Source organism: Diadema antillarum, unplaced genomic scaffold, assembly GCF_040938485.1.
Source record: "Diadema antillarum isolate AM-2024a unplaced genomic scaffold, OU_Dant_1.0 scf00000162, whole genome shotgun sequence".
Taxonomy (NCBI): domain Eukaryota; kingdom Metazoa; phylum Echinodermata; class Echinoidea; order Diadematoida; family Diadematidae; genus Diadema; species Diadema antillarum.
This window is the reverse complement of record NW_027271051.1, coordinates 2,670,990-2,693,301: the sequence shown is the minus strand read 5'-3', so window position 1 is coordinate 2,693,301 and position 22,312 is coordinate 2,670,990. Positions and strand designations below refer to the sequence as shown.

At 38.7% G+C, this 22,312-nt stretch overlaps 2 protein-coding genes across 2 annotated transcripts; one reads left to right on the top strand and one right to left on the bottom strand.

The window, feature by feature from the left end:
- The first annotated feature begins 713 nt into the window (after window positions 1-713).
- On the top strand, window positions 714-16,280 carry LOC139722248 (glutamyl-tRNA(Gln) amidotransferase subunit B, mitochondrial-like). Its single transcript, XM_071633557.1, has 12 exons — window positions 714-764; window positions 1,558-1,717; window positions 2,549-2,662; window positions 3,331-3,529; window positions 9,119-9,241; window positions 9,995-10,108; window positions 10,860-10,944; window positions 13,385-13,619; window positions 14,084-14,220; window positions 14,907-15,030; window positions 15,494-15,583; window positions 16,112-16,280. The coding sequence occupies exons 2-12, from the start codon at window positions 1,586-1,588 to the stop codon at window positions 16,238-16,240; spliced, it is 1,482 nt and encodes a 493-aa protein (XP_071489658.1). The 5' UTR covers window positions 714-764; window positions 1,558-1,585; the 3' UTR covers window positions 16,241-16,280.
- Window positions 16,281-20,483: 4,203 nt separating this feature from the next.
- LOC139722270 (uncharacterized) lies at window positions 20,484-22,312 on the bottom strand. The gene is made up of 2 exons (XM_071633579.1): window positions 22,133-22,312; window positions 20,484-21,999 (listed from the first exon to the last, which is right to left on the bottom strand). The coding sequence occupies exons 1-2, from the start codon at window positions 22,310-22,312 to the stop codon at window positions 20,515-20,517; spliced, it is 1,665 nt and encodes a 554-aa protein (XP_071489680.1). The 3' UTR covers window positions 20,484-20,514.

The window sequence follows — 22,312 nt, the reverse complement described above, 5'->3', positions numbered from 1 at the left end:
AAAAAGACCCCTTTTTTTGGTGAAAACGTGGTGCCGGCCATGCAGATGTAATTTTTGCCAACACAATCTGAAAAGCGAAACAAAAGTCTTCCTCATTATTTCCATTCCATTCATTTTATTTTCAACAAAGAATGTCAATGCACAAAACACAGCACAAGAAAAATACTAACATAATATTGTAAAGATACATAATTATTCTCATTATATACATCAAAATATTTATTATTTAGGCCTATTATTATTTACGCCAGAGGTCGTATCTCCATAAAGCTCCTTTCAAATCAATATCTCATTTGGTAAGATTGGAAATCTGTTAAAATTTTTTGACATGATTTGCACAGAACTTTGAAATTTCTTCTTTTCTCTCTCTCTCTCTCTCTCTCTCTCTCTCTCTCTCTCTCTCTCTCTCTCTCTCTCTCTCTCTCTCTCTCTCTCTCTCTCTCTCTCTCTCTCTCTTCTCTCTCTCTCTCTCTCTGTGATAGCTGCTGTAACTGCTCTGCTGCTCTTTTACCAAGTTGGGCGAGTCGAGCGGTCTCTTCGCGGGAACCTCTTCGGAATTGATTTAGTGAATAGCGCCATCATAAGAGCACCTCGCCCGTATCATTATTCAACATGGCGACTTACATGGTCCGCACGAGGGGAGTGTTGATACGGGGGACAGGAAAACATTCACCAGCGAAATTTCCTACAACGAAAGAATACGTTAAGACGTTTTGTAAAGGTGTAAATATTTCAAGATGTTTTCATTCTGCTCAACCACTCTGGTGAGTATTTTTCAAAGAATACACGGAGTTGTCATATGTTTACATTTTTTTGGTTACCGGTAATTAATATGAATGACAAAATTTGCTATGTATGGGACTAAGATTGTAATGGACTGAGAATTGCAGGACGGGATAATCATCCGGAGCTCCCCACCACCACGGGTCCACGGCCATGGATATCTCAACGCTACGGTTATATATGGACGGCGTCACATGTCATGTAACGTTTTGGTAGATCTAGGTCTAGTACTAGTAGTAGGAGTATTTATTATCAGTCTTCAGTCATTGCAGGAGGAGGTGTGATGCGGTGCATCATACACTCACTGTTTAACTTAAAAACTTAAACAAAGTTTGCACAAGTTCCTTTCATTTAAATCAGTGATCTATGACTAATTTATGTACATTTGTTAATGCTGAACATTGAACACAAAATTATTAACTAACATAACACTAGTATCGTACTCGTAGTAACAGCCCAGGTGCTCATTGGAGTTGGGTCAACTATACACAGCCCTGTCGCTGTACACAAGTGTCGCAACACATGCTATACTAGAGTTTGGTTAGGTTAGTGTAGACCCCCAACATGAATTCCTGTGAACTCATAAATCTTTAATAGTGTCACAGTTTAAAAAGGATAGTCGTAATGCTAATGGCAAAGATGAATTCTTTAGCAATTTGACTTGTGATATTGTGCTTGCAGAAATTGTTTAATTGTCATACATTTGAGCATTCATTTATTTTTGTAAATAATTGCCTCTTGTAAACTGTCAATAGTGTCATTTCACACTCACAGGAGAAACAGTTCAGATGGCTGGGTTAGCATGGTTGGGCTTGAGATCCATGCTCAGATTGCTTCAAATACAAAGCTCTTCTCTGCTTCAGAAGTTCAGTTTATGGCTCCACCCAACTCTTTAGTGTCTTTCTTTGATGCATCGCTACCGGGAACATTACCGGTATGAATTACTTTTTCTGTTTTTTGTTTGTTTGTTTGTTTCTTTTGTTTTTGTTTTTGCATAAACTTGAGGTCTTATTGTTATTGTAATAATGATGATGATGATAATAATGATAAATTATCATCTCTATTACTAATGTTATCATCATAACTATCATTTCACTGTTATATTAAGTTCATAGTAAATGAGTACTTTTAGTTTTGTTTTTGTTTAGTTAGCAATATTAATAGTAGAGAACATTGTTTTCTAAGAGAACATGCACAATCAACAACTGGTACGGTAGTTGAAGTATAGATGCAGTCACATAAATGTTTTATTTCGTTTTTTACTTCAGTCAGTGCTAAGGGAAATTTTTTCAAGAAATGGGGTGAAAAAAAGAAAGTTCATGAATTACACACAAGAGTAAAGAAATAATTTATCTAATGTTTGTATATATATTCAAAATAATTAAGCCACTCTTTCCCCTGTCAAATGTCCATGATCAAGAAGATGAGCCTAATAAATTTATTAGTTACCATACTTCAGCAACACAAATCATTCTCACAGTTCTCTCTGCACAAGTGTGTAATGGTATTTGGTGGAATGCAAGCAATTATACATCTTTTTTTTTTCAGATAATCATCCCTTACCAGGCAAAATACGCTCACCTGGGTATTAGAGAGTAGGCATTCTTCATGCAACTTTACAATAACCAATCTAGTACAAATTGTACTAGCATATGTGAAAGACATATCGGTATGTAGTGTTAATGTATTAAGAACTGTTGATGTGAAAGGTATTGTCTCGTGTTTGATATCTCTATCTGTGACCAAATATTGTATTATCATTGAGGTGCTGAACAAAAGATGCGTGGAAGATGGCGTCTTAACAGCCTTGGCACTCTCCTGCAAGATCAACAGGAAGTCTGTCTTCGATCGCAAACACTACTTCTACGCAGACCTACCAGTGAGGACTCTTTCACCTACAGTGATTCTACGTCTCTGTCAATTGTTAAATGTTATGATGCAGTGGGGGAGTGGGATGGAGGCTTTGGTGTTACCCCAAAGTGTGTAGAGATACTCGTGTCATGTGTTGTTCTGTTGTTTCTTGTGCAAAACAACAATTTTTAAATGTGAAAGATGCATGTTCCAGATTTTTTTTTTTTGCAGTAATGGTCCCTTATTGCTTCCAATCTCTAATGACACTACCGTAATTTACCTGGGACATGCTGCATGAAAAGTTTTGAGAGCCTTGCAAGTTAAAAATCAAATGGAAGCTTCCAACTGCATGGTTCTGTGTCTGCCATGTTGTGTGTGATCATCTGATTAGCATGACAAACCCTGATGCGTACATTGTTAAAACGTGGATTAAATTCATTTGTTGTTGATTCTCATTCTTGTGTGTGTTGTTTTTCATATCAGTGTGCAATATATGATTTTGTTATACCAGGCCAACCTATTTGTTACAAATGTATGAGGTTAGATACGGACATCATATGTGGAATTAGTGTGCAAATGGTCCTCAATTGGTAGTGTACTTTGAGATAACATTATCCGTAGCCCATGCTTAAGAATCTACTTGATACACCAACTGTATGAGTTTTATAGTTAACATTTATCTTCTCTGTCCCAAAGGCTGGCTACCAGATCACACAACAAAGGCTTCCACTGGCGGTGGGAGGTAGAGTAGATTTCACTATCTTTGACGAGAGGAGGAAGCGACCGGCTGTGCACCGCTCTGTCCGCATCAAACAGATCCAGCTGGAGCAAGACAGTGGCAAGAGTCTCCATGATGAAGAAAACCAGGAGACCCTGGTTGACTTGAATCGAGCTGGTGAGTCACTATGCTTGGGCAGAATTCTGAAATGTTGCTGTGGTCATGCTATCTAAATCAGGGTATCTTGGGAATATCAGATATTTGAATAGAGAGCAGAAACTTTGTGTATGAATCTTCTTCTGTTTTATTCCAAGCTCATTGCTTTTGGGACCCCAGTATGTCTTGCATCCAGTTTGTATGAAGTTGTCATATATTTCTGGCCGCAAATTATTGCTAAGAATATAAAATCCAGTTAAGATGTCGACCCAACACTAAAATTTCTGCTTTCACCCTCAAATGACAAAGTTCATACTTGTACATCAACAAGATCAATCACATATAATAAAAGAAAAATAAACAAACGAATTAGTCCATTTTCTATCTTCAGTGAACCAGTTTCATGTAATCTTTATTCAATAAAAGATGTGCTCAGAATTTCAGTGTTGCCAATTTAATGATTACAGGAGATTAATTTCTTTTGCAAAATTCTCCTAGGACTGGATGGGTTAATGTTGTGAAAGTAAAAGGCAAAGATTCCAACTTTCCTGCTTTGAGACCATTTACTCAAAATCTCCCACTCTCGCACATGAGTTTGAATTTCTCCCACTCTAGCTGTGTGTCTCCCACTTAAGATGCATCTTCCCTACTTAGAATTAAAGCTTTTTCTGGCCCAACATTAGTTTTGTCATATGTTAAAAAATAAGGTTAAAATTAATAGCACTAGAGAGCTTCTGTAACCCTAGAGATTTGAGGACCCTAAAGCGGGTCCTTAACCCTGTCTGCATGGGACATCGCTTAATGCGTATGACATGCAGGGCCGACATATTTGCACAATTGGAGTCGCCAGTTTGCCGGGGGGGGGGGGGGGGGGGGGGGGGGGGGGGGGGGGGGGGGTGGGGGTGGGGGAGAATCTCCTGTTTAACCCGTTGAAGACTAGTAACCGGGGGGCCAAAAGCTAAAAACAGAGGTCGAGTTGCACTCTCTCTACCAAATTAAGTAGACCATGCTTATTTTCAAGTTTTTATTGTAACAAACAACATTCCACTGGTCTACCTCAAAAAATTTGTTGCGAAAGCCTCCAAATCCAAGATGGCGTCCAAGATGGCCGCCATATTTACTGAATTTGTTATTTGAAAGATAGAATTTGATTGAAAGATCAGATTTCAACAAATGTGATGTCATATGAAAGAGAATAAAATTTTCTACAAGTTGATACCATTTTTGTGGGTTATTGTGATAAGTGGATTGAGATTTTCAGGAGAAAACACTCATTTTTTGATATTTTTCTGAAAAAAGGAAAATCATGAAAATGCTTAATTCAGCATAAATCAGAGAAAGACTGAAGTATTATCTTGAAACGTTTCAAGAATTTTGTTTGACATATAATTAATATTTGGAGAAAATTAGGGGTCAGTACCGTTTTTGGTTCAGGAGTTATAATGTCTCAAACTTGAAAACTCACTATGTAAAAATGGCCACTTTAGTTTGACAATACCTTGTTGGTCGTAAAAAGAGCCTGCGCGCGCCAAGACTACTACACGCACCACTGACACTGGCGCTTGTAGCAGTGCCAGTGGTGCGTGTAGTAGTCTTGGCAAACGCAGACATTTTCTTTGACAAACAAGGGTTTGTGCCTGCAAACTAACTTTTCATACCAAGTGGTAGCTCAGGTGACGCTGATTGTTATTATTTCAAAGTAGATTGTTCTGAAGCAGATGAGATGAAGCAAAAATATCTTTCAAATAGAGGTAGAAGCTTGAAACAACCTTGCTATAGAAAGTTTAAAACAAAATCTGGATCAATCACTCAAAAAATTCAAGATTGCAGGCCATCAAAGCTGACATAGTGTATAAAATTGCGCCAAAGTAAATGTATTATTTCGTTTTTGATACAATTTTGTCTGTTGTGCTATCTTAAACCGTCGTAGGTTTTTATGGACACATTTTTAGAACCAGTGATATTCTACTCTCCGAAAAAGAAAAAAACAACAAATCGAGTGGAAGTTTTTGCTTTTGATGTGAGGAGTGAATAACAAGAAAACGGTGAATTTAGAGTGAAATTGGAGTGACTTTTGAGTGAAAATGTTAGAGTGACCTTTATAGGCAGGGCTCCACACTAACTTTTATTTTTGGTGGCCAAAAGGCAAATATCCGATCTTTTTTGGTGGCCCGATCAGGCCACCTATGTTCTTCATTTCTGACATTTTGGTGGCCCGACGTGCGTTTTTGGTGGCCCCGGGCCACCGGACCACCGTTAGTGTCGAGCCCTGCCTTAGCAAGTTAGGGATCACTTGTCACTCTTCGAATGATCCCCGAGGTCACTCTAAAATGAATGAAAATGAACATTTTCACTCTCGAGTGATCCTGATATCTAATATGGGAAAGCATCTGTATACCAATGGCATAAGCTCAGATCAATTGTGACACTATAACCCACATGAAATCAGCCTAAAAACAATGTAAGAAAAATCTGGTAACAGAAAATACAGTTTCAGCATGCTTATTTGTAAATGTGAATATACAGCACGAATAATCAATTTGGACAATTTTATTCGAACAATATACTGAAAAGTAATTTCGCACAACACATTTCGCACAACAAAGTTGAGAAATTGCCGCCATGTCGGATATTTTATTTTATTTATTTATTTATTTTTTTTTTGGGGGGGGGGGGCTCGGATCAGAAGGGCTTTCGAAGACATCTACGGATCAGACATTATTACACATATACCACCATCATTCAGGCGTTTCTACAACAGCAGAGTAACATACAAGTAAAAAAGCATATCTTTGATACAGAAGCATTTCTTTTTTATAAAAGATTGGGCCTTACCCTAACACTGGAATGAGCTCCACCCCCCCCCCCCCCCCCCCCAAAAAAAAAAAGACCCTCAATATGGTTTACACTAGCACAATATCGTTCCGATGTGTAGGAACATGTAATAGACAGCAATATAAGAAGATTAAAAAAATATATCAAATTATAAGTTATAAGTTGAGATTTAACTTTGACGCAACACACTAAAGGTATTCTACCATTGGGAGAGATATCACATTCGATTTATATGTGCAGGTTAGTTGTATTACAAAACATTCTACCATGTAAAAAAATTATAATACAGCCTAAAACATATATGGAGATATCACCATTGCTTTTCAAGAAACCATAGCCATAACTGTTGACAATTTAGTATATTAAAAACATTCTTATCAGATCTATTTAGTATATCTAACAATATTTAGCATTAATCATACTGATTTCAGTTTGTACATTAGTTGTTCTATCCCTAACTCACAGTTTAGAACTAGTTTGAGGAATTAAGTAAAGCTGGGTTTTTGTTTTACGTGCACTAATGGTAAATAATGCCTTGAACGACAACCTCGATTAATTACCGCCATCTTGAATTTTGTGTGGATACTATTTTTATCGCTAAATATTACACATTGGCAAAATTTGTGCCAAATTCCAAGCTCCTATCTCTTTTTGGAAAATACTTTCTGTTCAATTTTATCTGCCTCAGAACAATCTACTATGATGAAATGCTACAGTAATAGCGATCAGCGTCACCTACCACTTGGCATGAAAAGTTAGTTTGCAGGTACTTGCAAGACACTAGACCGTTACAGTATTACATGTGACCATGTAAACACATTGTATGCAAAATTTATAATGCATAAATGTAATTTTTTCAAGTTTTAGACTTTAACTTGTCAATAGTGTATGATATTGCCTGTAATTCCAGAAATATGAATTATGTCTCAATCTCAGTAAATCTCAATCTCAATCGCAGGTTTCAAAATAATTCTTAAGTTCTTCTTTGATAAATACTAAATCATGCATTTTCACATTTCTTCCTTTTTTCAAAACAATATAAAAATATGGATCCCCCCCAATTTATCACAATACACAGCTAAAGTGGTATCAACTTTTAGGAAGTTTTACTCTTTTTCATATGACATCAAATGTGTTGCAATCCAATGTCTCTATCAAATTTTATGTTTGAAATGTTAACTTCAATAAAAATGGCGGCCCTTTTGGACCGCATCTGTACTTTGGAGGTTTTTGCAACAAATCTATTGAGGTGTACTTACGGAACATTGGTTAGTATGCTTAATATTATGTATGGTCTTGTTTATAGAGAGAGTGGAACTCGAAAAGTAAGCACGATCTTGGATTTGACCCTCTGTGACGTCTTTGGGAACAGATGCGTGTAAATGCATATTATGTAAAATGGGATTTCAAGTTTGAGACATTATAACTCCTGAACCAAATACAATACTGACCTCTAATTTTCTTTAAATATTGATTATATGGGAAAGATGTTAATTTCTGCATGGTTTTCATAAACATTTTTAATTTTTTTTTTTTTACTTTTTAGAGAAATATTCATGGTGCATTCTGAAAAAAAATGTCTGCGTAAAAACCTAAGATGGTTTGAAATAGCATTAAAATGTTCAGAATATATAAAAACCATATAAATAGACAGCAAAACAGACAAAATTGTATCAAAATCGAAATGATACATTTACTTTGGCGCAATACACTATGTCAGCTTTGATGGCCTGCAATCTTGAATTTTTTGGGTGATTGATCCAGATTTTGTTTTAAACTTTCTATAGCAAGGTTGTTTCAAGCTTCTACCTCTATTTGAAAGATATTTTGCTTCATCTCATCTGCTTCAGAACAATCTACTTTGAAATAATAACAATCAGCGTCACCTGAGCTACCACTTGGTATGAAAAGTTAGTTTGCAGGCACAAACCCTTGTTTGTCAAAGAAAATGTCTGCGTTTGCCAAGACTACTACACGCACCACTGGTACTGCTACAAGCGCCAGTGTCAGTGGTGCGTGTAGTAGTCTTGGCGCGCGCAGGCTCTTTTTACGACCAACAAGGTATTGTCACAACTAAAGTGGCCATTTTTACATAGTGAGTTTTCAAGTTTGAGACATTATAACTCCTGAACCAAAAACGGTACTGACCCCTAATTTTCTCCAAATATTAATTATATGTCAAACAAAATTCTTGAAACGTTTCAAGATAAAACTTCAGTCTTTCTCTGATTTATGCTGAATCAAGCATTTTCATGATTTTCCTTTTTTCAGAAAAATATCAAAAAATGAGTGTTTTTTCCTTAAAATCTCAATCCACTTATCACAATAACCCACAAAAATGGTATCAACTTGTAGAAAATTTTATTCTCTTTCACATGACATCACATTTGTTGAAATCTGATCTTTCAATCAAATTCTATCTTTCAAATAACAAATTCAGTAAATATGGCGGCCATCTTGGACGCCATCTTGGATTTGGAGGCTTTCACAACAAATTTTTTGAGGTAGACCAGTGGAATGTTGTTTGTTACAATAAAAACTTGAAAATAAGCATGGTCTACTTAGTTTGTAGAGAGAGTGCAACTCACTCGTTAAGTAAGCGACTTTTTGGGGTTTGGCCCTCCGGTTATAGTCCCTAGTTTACTATGGCAGGTGTTAATGGGAAATGCGTGTTATAGCAAAATCAGCCTGTCCTCGGCAGGTTAAAAGAGGCTTGGGGTTAGAGTCTGTGAACAGATAAAGGTATGGCTGCTTTCTGTAATTCCTCTCTGTCAGGGGTTGGTCTGATGGAGCTCGTCACAGAACCAGACCTGACTGATGGAACTGATTCTGCAGCCATGGTGCGGGAATTGCAGCTGCTTCTTCAGACCCTCGGAACTTGTTCAGGCAAAATGGATGGTCAGTGTAGATGCTATGTTCAATCAGTTTCCCCTTAAGGTTTTAGCATGTGATGTAGCAGCACAAATGTATGGGAACATATTCAACATAGGAATGTAGAAGTTCTTCTTCAGCATTAGTATCTGGGATAGGTTTCTTTTGTTTTTCCTTGTTGTTGTTTATTATTATATTTGCCTTTGTCATTTGTCAGCTTAAAGTTTTTAACTTGATAATCAGGGGTTTTATGATGAAGACATCAGTTTTGTTTTGTTTTCTGTTTTGTTTTGTTTTGTTTTGTTTTGTTTTGTTTTGTTTTGTTTTGTTTTGTTTTGTTTGTTTGTTTGTGTGTGTGTTTTTTTTTTTGTTTTGTTTTTTTTGGGGGGGCAGTTTTTCCCCAAAACATTTTCTTTGCCGACTGTTTTATACAAGGGGGTTCCACCAATTTCAGATAGATTGGATACATATGATTTGTAATGATAATTTATGGATGTAACATCATCCTACAGTTCAAAGTACAGTGAATTGAAGCCTATGTCGCCATGTATCATTCAAGTTGAATATCATTGTCATCATCCATTGCCATGACTTCTGTTGTAATCCCTTGATGAGATAACTGTGTAGTGCATTATTGCATTGCAAAACTGTCATCATCACTGCCAAACTGATTTGAGCATTGTTTCAAAAGTAAGTTTGAAATTGTCTTATTTAGACAGTTGTTCTTTTGTAGAATATATTTGATCCATCAACTCCTTTTTTTAAAAATCTGTGTGATAGAGGGCGCTCTACGAGTTGATGCCAATGTGTCTGTGAGTCGGCCGGGACAGAATCCAGGTGTGAGGTCAGAGGTCAAGAATATCAACAGTGTGCGCTTCGTCAAGCAAGCTGTAGGTATGGCTTGTAAATGCAATCTCCATGACTTCATTCTTTTTAGAGATAGGTAGATGATTTGATATTAAGAGTTATACCATGATTTACTTCATTACAACTGTGGCACTTTGAGGCTCTTTACATTGCACTGTAGTTGTGCCAGCCTGGAATGCTAAAATTATGTCATGATTGACAGAGACTCCAACCCAAAACACCTTCTGATCTGGAGATTCTCCCGCCCGAAACCCCTAGCAAACGGGAGACTCCAAGTTGATGTGTGCGAAGCGTGAGGTTCCTAGGGTTCTAGATGTTCTCTGGTGCTTTCTAAGGCTTATTTTTTCAACACACGATAGCAATAAGTAAGAAATCCTTTCCACCGGGAGACGCAGAGCCAGGGCGGGAGAAATCAAATCTCAATCGGGAGAACGGGAGATTTTACAAAAATGGGCTTTCGGCGGGAGATCTCCCGTCGAAAACGGGAGAGTTGGAGTCTCTGGATTGATAGGCATTACTAAGTCTTCTATGCAGGAATGAAACAGCTTTGTGTTGTTTCTTTGTATTAGGTAATTATTTAAATGTTGATATAAACATAAATCTTCTAAACTTTGTGTGTCTGGTAGAATAATGGAGAAATTGGTTGTTTGCTTAAAAATTTGTTTGACAATTGGTGTTATACACCAGAAAGTACTGTTTTAATTGAAATCTAACTCTTTTTCCTGTGACACACTGGTATTCTAATCACTAAGTTCTCATTCACCTTTTCCATTCGCAGATTTCGAAATCAAGAGACACATAGACTTGCTGGAAAGAGGAGAAAAAATCCAGTATGAAACACGGTCATTTGACAACATGCTGGGGTAAGTGGATCATGAACTTGATGTATGATGTATGAAAGTATTGATGATTTAAAAAAAAAAAAAAATTGTAATGATCAGAGAGATTTGTTATGTACAATTCAAAGTTCTACATTGATTTAAGCAGTATAAAGCTATCTTCCAGCAGATCGTCCTCCAAGCCAGGCGCGCCGGAAGCAGTTTTGGATTGGGGGGGCAAACATTGGAGGGGGCTCAAGATTAGACCATACATATGTTACACAATATACACATACACACACACACACGCACACGCACACATATCTATCTATTATATATATATATATATATATATATAATATATATATGTAAAAGTGGCGTACGGTGGGTCGAAACATGGGGGGGGGGTGGGGGAGCCATAAAGTAATTTTGACGGTCTGTATGCTTGTGCGTGTGTGCGAGAGCAATAATGGGACTTACAATACATTACGGAATGTGATACATTCAACAACGCAGTCATTGAGGAACATTGTAAGTTTTCCTTACATGGATTATTGGAATGACGCGAGCGAGCTTGAAAATTTTGATATTCTACAGTTCCAAAACTGGTGTTTTAATTGTAGCTATATATTTCGCTTTGGAAATAAATGGGGGCGCATCGGGCGCAACTACTGGCAATCATTGGCAGCAACATTAGGAGAATGGCATAACGATTCAATGCGAGCGAGCGAAGCGAGCAAGCTTGAAAATTTTGACATTCTACAGTCCCAAAACTGGGGTTTGTAGCTATATCTTTCACTTTGGAAATTAATGGGCGGCGCATCGGGCGCAACTGCTGGCAATCACTGGCCGCAACATTACGAGAATGGCATAATGATTCAATGCGAGCGAGCAAAGCGAGCGAGCTTGAGAATTTTGACATTTACAGTCCAAAAACTCCCGTTTGTAGCTATATCTTTCGCTTTGGAAATTAAGGGGGGGGGGGGCCATCGGGCGCAACTGCTGGCAATTACTGGCAGCAACGTTAGGAGAGTGGCATAACGATTCAATGCGAGCGAGCTTGAAAATTTTGACATTTTACAGTCCCAAAACTCCCGTTTGTAGCTATATTTATCTTTCGCTTTGGAAGTTAAGGGGTGGGAGCATCGGGCGCAACTACTGGCAATTACTGTCAGCAACATTAGGAGAATGGCATAACGATTCAATGCGAGCGAGCGAAGCGAGCGAGCTTGAAAATTTTGACATTCTAGAGTCCAACAACTGCCGTCGTAGCTATGCTTTTCGCTTTAGAAATTACGGGGGAGGCGCACCGGGCTCAACTGCTGGATGCGAGCGAGCGAAGCGAGCGAGCTTGAAAATTTTGACATTTTACAGTCCAAAAGCTGCCGTTTGTAGCCATATTTTTTCCCCTTTTATTCATATATATACATATTTATTTTGTTTTCTTTGTTTATTCATTTATTCTTCTTCTTCTTCTTATTATTATTATTATTATTTTTTTTTTTTTGGGGGGGGGGGGCTTTTTGGGGGGGCAAAAATGCGTTTTGCCCCCCACTTTTTGGATTTATGCTCCAAGCCAATTGACAAAAAACAGAAACGGCATGTACGGCCTGACACATTTAATGGCTTCTGTAACTGGCATGAGAAAATCATTCATTTGATATACAGTCAACCTTGCTGAAGCCAATCTTGCTTAAGTCAAATAATCGCCTAATCTGAATGTCTTTTCAAGTCCTCTCTTTATATTCTATTGATTTAATCCCTCATAAGTCGATTTTCTCTAATTCGAGACTATTTCTTCAGGCCAAATAGATTCGACTTAGGCAAGGTTGACTGTAAGACTTTGAATACAAATTGCTTTGAAAAGAATTGTCTAAAGATATAGGAACTTGAAGGGGTTTTGCTTTTCCTTCTATAGTTCCTTATATCTTACTTGAGTCATATTTCCTTAGTGTTTTAGGAGAGTAAACTATTTTATGATTAATATGGAAATTATTTCATTTATGCATTGATGCAAATATTATTGAAGTGAATTGTATTTGATTTTGATGTTTTCCTCTGTTACCTCTGTTGTCTTCATTGAAACATTTTTGATATTACATATGTGAAATACATTTCTCATCTCATTTTCTATTCAAGTGATTGAATTAATGCATACTTTTGGATGGATATGTTTCTCTGTTTTACTTTATTTCAATATTCTGCCAGTCTTGTAGGTATGTCTGGAAATTATGATTAGCAATATCACAATGAAACAGCAAATTTCACAGACACATAGACTCATTAACCTTTCCCAAACTGACACTAATTTGATGTCCCCAAGACAATCTCTTAGGTTGTATGTAACAATATCCTGAAAAGACAATTGATGAAAAGGTAATGCCTCTGAATAGTACACCTTTCTCTGAGTCATCATGTTTTGCACTGATTTTAGTGGAAAATGACTGAAATAGTAATTATGCTCTTCTGCAAAATAATTGTCCAGAATTACAGTGCCCATGAGAGACAAGGAGGGTCAAATTGACTATCGCTTCATGGCGGAGCCCAACCTGCCACCTCTTGTCTTGTACGACGACTCCAACATCCACACTGCTCTCTGGCCCGAGGGGGCAGTCAACATTGATGTCCTGAGGAAGAGATTGCCTGAGCTGCCCAGGGACACGCGGCAGAGGATGGCTAACCAGTATGGCATGTCACTGGACGTTGCCAACACACTGGTTGTAAGTGCATGATGACCAATGTGTAATTTTTTTTTTTTTGCTGTTGTTCACAGTATGATATGAACTATTAGTACTGGTAATTGTAATATTTGTTTTTGTAAATATCATCTTCAGAATAGCAGTTTCTCATCAGCTGATGGTGAGTCTGTAAGTCAACTTCAGTTTGTATGAGCTAGTATTTCTCACAAAATTAACCCATTGAAGACAGACTGACTTTCCTATAACACACATTTCCTGTTCACCCAAACCCAAGAATACTCAGGACTAGTCTTCAACTGGTTAACATTTCATCGTGAGAGGGTAATACCTCGCCTTACACAGTGACAATCAGTTCTTATAATTGTGTCAACATTTTCATGCTGGACATGGGGCAGAGCTGTGATTCCCATCAAATGCAGTGGGCTTTACATTTGGCATATTAACATCATTGATGGGGTTAGTATCTTGATTGTTCTACTGATCAGAATGAGCCAGGACTGGTGGATTTTTTCGAGTCTGTTTTAGCTGCAAATCCTCGCCGAGACGCCAAGAAAGTACTGAACTGGCTGACAACTGAGTTCCTCAAACATCATAATCTGACAAATCTTGCTGTATCTCAGAGGTAAACAGATGTGCAATCATTCACTTTCAGTTATATCAGTATTGAATCTGTGTGCTTCTATCCACGTAATGCTGTAAGTGGATTAGAAAAATTTACACAATTCAACATACATTGAGAGAAAAATAAACTTCTTCATATTATCTTATTGTGTACTTTGTTTTTTACCATGCTGCTGAGCACCAAGATCACATTTCCTGCAAATACTGAGTCGTCTTCATCGATTTTATCGATATTTGGCTTGTCGGTCATTTGCACACCTGAAAATAACATAGACTTTGCCAAAGTGAAGTCTGTTCAGAGCAAGAAACGTGTGGGTTTATCCAGAGTCTGAATATAGGTTCAGACCACAGTTTGGACTTTCACAGAGATTAATTTTGCAAGAGGTCAGCTTTTGAACACATGATTGATAACCGCAAGGTAATATTGCTTGATGTTTTGTGATCACATGTACGGAGTACTTTAATACATGATCTTCACTTCTCTCTCCTTTCTCTCTTCTCTCTCTTGTCATCTCTTCCCTCTTCTCTCTCATCTCCTTCTTTTCTCTCCCTTCTGTTATCCCCTCCCTTTCTCCCTTCCCTTTCCTTTCTTTCTCTCTTCTTTCTCCATTCATCCCTCGCTCTCCCTTCCTCATTTTTTCTCTTCTCTCTCACACTCATATATCCTTGTCTTTCTACTGCTTGTAGTCCAATGACACCTGCCATATTTGGTGAGCTGATAGACCTGATGACAGAAGGCAAGATATCTGCTGCTACTAGCAAGAAACTCACTGCCATGGTGTTTGAAGGCGACACACAGCCCCTTACTGAGGTTGGTTTGACACCAGAGGAAATTTCCTCAACAAAATAAGCATTTAACTAGTATGTCCCCAAATTATTCAGTTTTTGTTCTTTATATTGTACTTCCCCAATGAATACTGATGAATGTCTTATTTATTGTGATACATGTACAATCAAACTTTTCGCGAAGGTTCCTTATGAACCTATTTTTCTATCTCTGCCATTTTATATAGTAAAATATACAACAGAGTATGCCAGTGAAATATATCCTGGGGATTTACTAAAAGGATGATCTCATTTTATGAAGCGTGTTGATTTGAAGTACATTGTACATATTTGTGTATATGAATATGTTTTGTGCATAGCATGTATAGAAGATATGTGAATGTATGTCTTGCTAGTACTGGATAATTGTGTTACTTTCCCACTCTATATGCAAGAATGTCTTCAAGTGTTAGATTCTAGACAACCATGTTGTACTGCTCTTTCTCCAGATCATTGAAAAGAACCAGTGGGGGCAGATCAAAGATCAAACAATCATCGAGCAGCTGTGTCAGAGAGTCATTGAGGAGAACAAAGAAACGGTAAGTTTGTCAGTCATTTTGTTGTCTGTATTTGTCTGAGTTTGACTCAACCAGCTTCTAATGGGACAATACGACACCCCTGATTACACCATGGTTATGAAAGAAGCACATAGCAGAATACACTTTATTTGAGCTTCTGTTAACGTGCTCATTGTGATTGCAAAATGCTTAATCACTGTCATTTAGGAACCTCGGACATGCAATAAGGTTGCACTGGATATCTTTTGTGTGTGAAGTAGTGCAAGTGATATTTAGCATGATGAATAGCATTTGTGAGTGCTGTAAAGTGGCAACCTGATTACGGTATTTGACTCTGATAGGCTGAGTGTACATGTATCGTCTTGTAACCAATCACACAGTTTCAAGCGGGATTATTCTAATTTTAAATTCACATTTGCATGCCCTAAGGACCAATTATTACAAGGAAATTGGTACTTCTTGTCACCTCATGAATGATTTTGAGAGATGTGACCACATGCATCTTTGGATAAGATTCAGAGATTACAAAACCCTAATTTCTTTTCCAAGGTCCAAGAATACAGACGAGGCAACAAGAAAGTGGTGAACAGGCTGATGGGGGAGGTGCAGAGGGAGACAAAAGGCAGGGTGGAGCCGCAAATCGCCATAGCAACACTCAGGAAGATGCTGGAAAGATGACTGCTACTTTAGTGAGAGGGAAAGAAGGAGGAAGACAGAAAGAGAGCAATTTATTTTTAGTGAACTCAATGTTACCTGCCCATGAAAGCAAAATTTCTTTGTGGTGTTGGTAGGGAAATCACAGCTTGCTTTTTTAACAAGGCAATATTATCCTACTCTGGAAATAGCATGTTTGAGTGAAATTGGAACACCTTGGTGTATTCATGTCTTTTGTGCAATTTTGTGCAATTCTCCCTACACATTCTTTGCAAGGTTTCACTACTGTGACATCATGACTTGTAGCCTTCTTTTCCAGCAATGAGACCTCAGGGGCAGAGGAACTGGTGGGGGGAGGGGGTTTAAGACAAATAATAAAAAATAAAAAATGGGAACCCCCCCCCCCCCCATACAACACCCATGAATTTCCATGGGTTCTTAGATCTTCCTGTCTAAGCAGGGGGTACCATGGACCTTGACCCGGTCCCACAGCCCCCCCTTGAGAACAATGTTCTGCAGCCCCTGCAACACATGGATTTAATCAAAACTTTAAAATTGACATCTTTTGAATGGCTTGCTCTAGATTTCCTATGTCTTCTAAAAATCTTCCTGCATTCACTGAATTGCCATATGTGACCCCGTACAACAAAAGGGTCCTAAAGTAGCGCACGGACGAAGCCGTGAAAATCGAGTTTGAAGTCAGAGCATCAAAATTGGTCAAAACTTACGATTTTCTGATTTTGACATATTATTGTAGTCTGACATATCTTCTATCATCTGTCGAAATTTTGAAGCAAAATGGTGAAAGGAAAGACCAAAAAATAGCGTTTCTCTTGGTCATGTTTTTTGGCGTTTCAACGAAGCAGAAACTGGTTCCAAAATTTGGATTGAGCGCCACAGATAGGCTCCGCCCCTAACAACGACCAAAGTGATCTCATTGGTCAGTTTGCTGCTTGCCGCTAACCGAAGCGTGAAGCTCACACACTGCCCAGTCGACTGGTGTGTGCAGGCGGGGTGCGCTATGCCCAGCCGCTTCTCCTGGCATCCTGGTCACTGATTGTTCGGTGAGGAGACCGCCGACGCTGTGCTTGAATGAGCATTTCGGGAGTTGCTAGGGCTTGCCTTCTATTGTCCGGAGGTGAAAACTGACTTGCGTGTCCCTTGATCGTGATTGCGTTGCAAGGAAAACTTTCAGGGTGCTTTTCTCGAAACAGTGATTTCCCAGACGTCTCGACATGCTCTCTTTTAAGCATCGATATCTCCGCAGCCGATTATCTTTATAAGATGTGTTATATATCAATTTAAAGCAGAAAGATTAGGAAATTATGCCATGCAATTTTCAAATAATTGACCTCGCCCGACTTTAGGATCATTTTGTTGTAGGGGGTCACATATATGTTTAGGATAAATTCCCAATGATAAATATAGACTAAGATACTGTATAAGCTGTTTTTTCTGATATTCAGATATTTTCGCAAATGAGGAAGTCGGGAACACTTTCGCGAGATGTTGTTTTCGCAGGTTGACACCGAGGCTATTGTCAGTGCACTACTAACCTAGTGCATGGCGACATTCTTGTGTGTTGTGAAATTCTCGAAAATTAAACCCTCTTGAAAATGACAGCTTATACAGTAATTTGGGAGGATGACAAGGAGATACTTTTCTTGTGAATTTTCAGGTCCAAATCAGTGTCTTGTAACTTCAACAACAAACCAGAATCTCATTCTGTTCCGAGTAACATATTGTAACCTGGCATGATGTGCACTTGACATGCTCATGAATTACATTTTCATGCATGCTGTACAAAGTGCTTCAATTGTGCAGTGTATTTTAGTTGATAGAATCAACAGTACAAACATACATGTATATATGAAACCATTTTGTAAATTATGACTCCTGGAAACAAATTAAACTTATATCTACTCCTTTGCAAATAATCTCCTGTGAATGTATCTTTTCACCTGTTTTTCCTCGATAACTGCATGTAGCATCAGTGTATTGTGCAACTTCTAAGCTGACCAGGGGCAATATACATGTACACTGGATAAAACAACTACATGTAGGGTTGGGGGTACCACCTATCGTCACCCTAAGGATCTGTAGCTCGTTTATTCCAAAAGTATAAAACCAGTTTACCTGAGCCGTGCCTCAGATATGCCGTAAATACTGCAGTTTCGAATCCCATGACCGCCCCGATGATTGTGAGTCTCCGTAGTGAAATATCGCCGTTTCGGTACGCGATGTCTGGTTTCTTCGCGCGGCTGAAAAGGGAACCTTGCAATCGGCACCCCGCCCTCTATAGGTAATACACATGCATTGCATTTCGCTGTCAAACACACAGAACCGTGTTTGTAAACTTGTGTTTAGTTTAGTTTGCTTTCTTGTTTATGATTTTTTTCTTTGTCTCTTCGTTTAAATACAATTACATTTTTATTTTTAAGAAGTTATTTATTCTTTATTTGTATTGTAGACGTTTAAATTATTATAAGATGTGAAATTTAAATTTCTGCATCAGGTCTATGATCTGATAATACATTTAGTATATTTCTTTCTTTTTTTTCAACCTATACAAAACTAGAAATGTCGCTATGGCGACTGATGCCTCCGCCATAATGCATGATTGTCCCAATAGGCGTATAGTACAATGTCTTCACAATGTGTGATCCATGACAGTTTCCCATAACTGGCAAAATATTGAAATGACAGGTTTGTCAGAAATGTCTTGAACTGGGTTTGCTTTAATTTTCTAAGAGTGCAGGTACACATATTTGGGGAATTGAGAATTTTTACTTGAATTCTGACAGACCTTTTTATAAGTTTATGCATTGAGTAATTTCCAAGGTATGAAGAAAGAGTGTAATGACGGTACAAAACTGATTTTTTTTTTTTTTTTTTTTTTTTTTGGGGGGGGGGGGATGGGGGCATTGAAACCTGGCCTTTGACCCTTAACCTTTGACCTTTGACCTTCTGGCTGGAAATTTCCCAGAGAATCTCCATTAGGTAATGCATGTATTAAGTTTTGAACCTAATAATGCAAGCATTGCATATACTAGTATATGAGGGAAATAGTAAAATTTTGAGGAGATGACCTTGACCTTTGACCCTCTGACTATTGACCCATGACCCCTAAATTCCGTAGATAATCCCTGCCAGTCAGTACATGCGTATGTACCAAGTTCCACGAAGATACATTGAACCATTTGCAAGAAAAAGTGATATTGCAACATTTTCACCTAACCTTTGACCTGTTGACCTTTGACGTTATGACACGAAACTCTCTCTGGAGAATCTTTACGCAGTAGTACAAGTCCACACCAAGTCTCAAGAAAATACCTTTGGGCATTGCATAGATATGGGGGAAATTGCAACATTTGTATCATTTGACCTTGACCTTCTGACCTTTGACCTCTTACAAATGTCACTAAATCTACTCGACTAATTGTCCCATCATACATCATCCTTGGACCAAGTTTGGTGAAAGCTGCTTCATCCAGTTTTGAGTTATCACGTAATCAGATAAATTTTAGGATTTGACCTTGATCTTTGACCTTTGACCTCAGTCCGATTTCACTGAAAAACTAATCAAGTAATTGTCCCATCATACATTATCCTTCAACAAAGTTTGGTGAAATTTGCTCTATCCAGTCTTGAGTTATCGCGTAAACGGATACAATTTCATGATTTGACCTTGACCTTTGACCTTTAGCCAATTTCACCCAAAATCTAATTTAATAATTGCCCCATCATACTTCATACTTGGACCAAGTTTGGTAAAATTCCAGTAAATATTACTCAAGTTATCGCGTAAACGAAAGCGGACGGACGGACGGACAACCCGAAAACATAATGCCTCCGGCACCACTTCGTGGCGGAGGCATAAAAAAAAGAGAATAAAACCTCTGCCATTAACCTTTGAAAATAAAGTGCTTCCTTTTAACTGATGGAATGTAGTGAAGTTGCTAATGTCATTATTTGCTGGATCTTTTGTCCTTTATTCACTTGGAATATATGTTTGTATGTTTCATTTAGCAATGTTGATATTATGTGTGGCCGATCGATATAAACATTAATTTGTTTATACACGTGTATCTCTTGTTATTTTGATACATTAATTTCTTTGACATGGTAAGATCACAGCCAACAAACATAACCATCAACAAGCGCACTTTGAACACATAAAAACCAATTACAGTCATGATCACTGATGATTAGAGTCATACTGCAAATAAAAGACAAAACACATCTGTTTTCAATATTTTTCCTGATGTATTATCATGCCAAGATAATCTTTTTTTTTTTCAATGGCATGGGCATTTGTAGGTGTCATTTTTGCCATACATTTTGTTGGATGCTGTGCAGTATTTCTGGTGTACCCAATGAGAACATCCACTCTCGTCACAGGCGACCCATGAGTAGAATTCTAGATGGTCCCGCGATGGATGTGGTGGCGTATTCCTCCCGCAAACACAGCATGGGTTGTCATCTTCCTCCATGTCCTTGCTGTCTGTAACTGAGGGATCGGAAAAGAGCCTCCTTGTTGACTTTGTTGAAATTCCTGATGGTCCAGGTTGATCTGTCGGGCATGTCTTCTTTTGTGTGGGTCTTTCCTTTCCCTTGTTTTTTGCCTTGCAGATCTTGAGGAAGATCCTATCCTCTGAGACACACACACCCGATGGCCAGAAGTGGACAGTGACCCTCCTCTGAGTCCCCTTTTCTGCCGGCTGCTGGGGTGGGCTTGGTGTTTTTGACGACAGAAAGCTTTCTGCAGACGTTTGTTGTGTTGTCTGTCTGGCGTCACCCATGGGTCCGACCTGATGTTGTGGGGCGCTTGCTTCCTTTCTTGTTGGAGTCACTAACAAGCTTGGTCTTGTGGCTTCCTCCATTCCTACGGCTTTGGGATTCAATGGCCAGACCCCTGATTTCCTGAATGCCGATTTCAAGTTTTCTGGTCCCATGGCTCTTAGGTAGGCTGGCGAGGACAGACGGGCGATGTCGTATCTGGTCACCATTTCTCCGGGATGTGTTTGCATGAACTTAGCACATTCAGTGCTATATGCTCTTTTCAAAGGTGCGAAGCACGCGACATCTAGTGGTTGTAGAACGTGGCTCATGTGTGCCGGCAGCACAAACAGCACGATTCGATGAGCTCTGGCAAATTCAAGGACTGGAATGGAGATATGTGATGTATGCCCGTCGTATAAGATCATGACGTGCTCATTGACCCGTCGTGGGGGGAGTGATGGCAGAAAATGTTGTTCTAGGTAGTTTCTGAAGACGTCACCGTTGCTCCATCCACTCTCTGTCATGCACATTTGCGACCCCGGGAGTGCACCATTCATCAGATCAGATATCTTACGTTTCCCCTTGAAGATGTAGAAGGGGGGGAGTGCTCTGCCGATAGCACTCCCACATGCCAGAATGGTTGTCGTGCCAATCCGATGCGATGTTACTGAGTTTGATCTTTTTTCACCTCTGTCACTCACCACTTGGGGGGGTTTATGATCGGCATTAAAGTTTGTCTCATCTATGTTGTAGATGTTTTGGGGCTTGTCCAGGAGATCATATTTCTGCATGGTTCTCTGCAGCTCACCGAAGTAGTTTTTGAGCACTTCCTTTGTTGTGGCCTTTGCACGGTTCATCTCAAGACGGCGAGGAGAGGTGAGATTCAAAGAAGGCCATCGACGCATGAAGAGCTGGAACCACTTCTTTGAGAGAAGTCTGCCTTTCCTCTCTATTGGCCGCCTTCCTAGTGAGTCTGCCATGTCAGTAGCAACATGAATCACCTGTAGAAAGTGAGAGACAGAAATAACATGGAATTAAATTTTGGTTTAGTTCTTAAATTAAATAATGTTTTTATGTTTGTTTATTTTGGTATAAAAATACTGACTGTCAGTTTAGGTTTGAAATTATATTTACCTGTGTTCTGGTGAGGCCGTATCCATATGATGCTAGTTTCTTTAGATGGTCAACCAATGCAGCTTCATCTGCATGTGTCAAAATTGTATGCTTCGTGGATAAATTGCTGCTCTGCGTGCGCCCATTTACTCTATCCTGGAGAGTGGTTCTCGGGACTCCACATTTGAAGGCAGCTTTCAT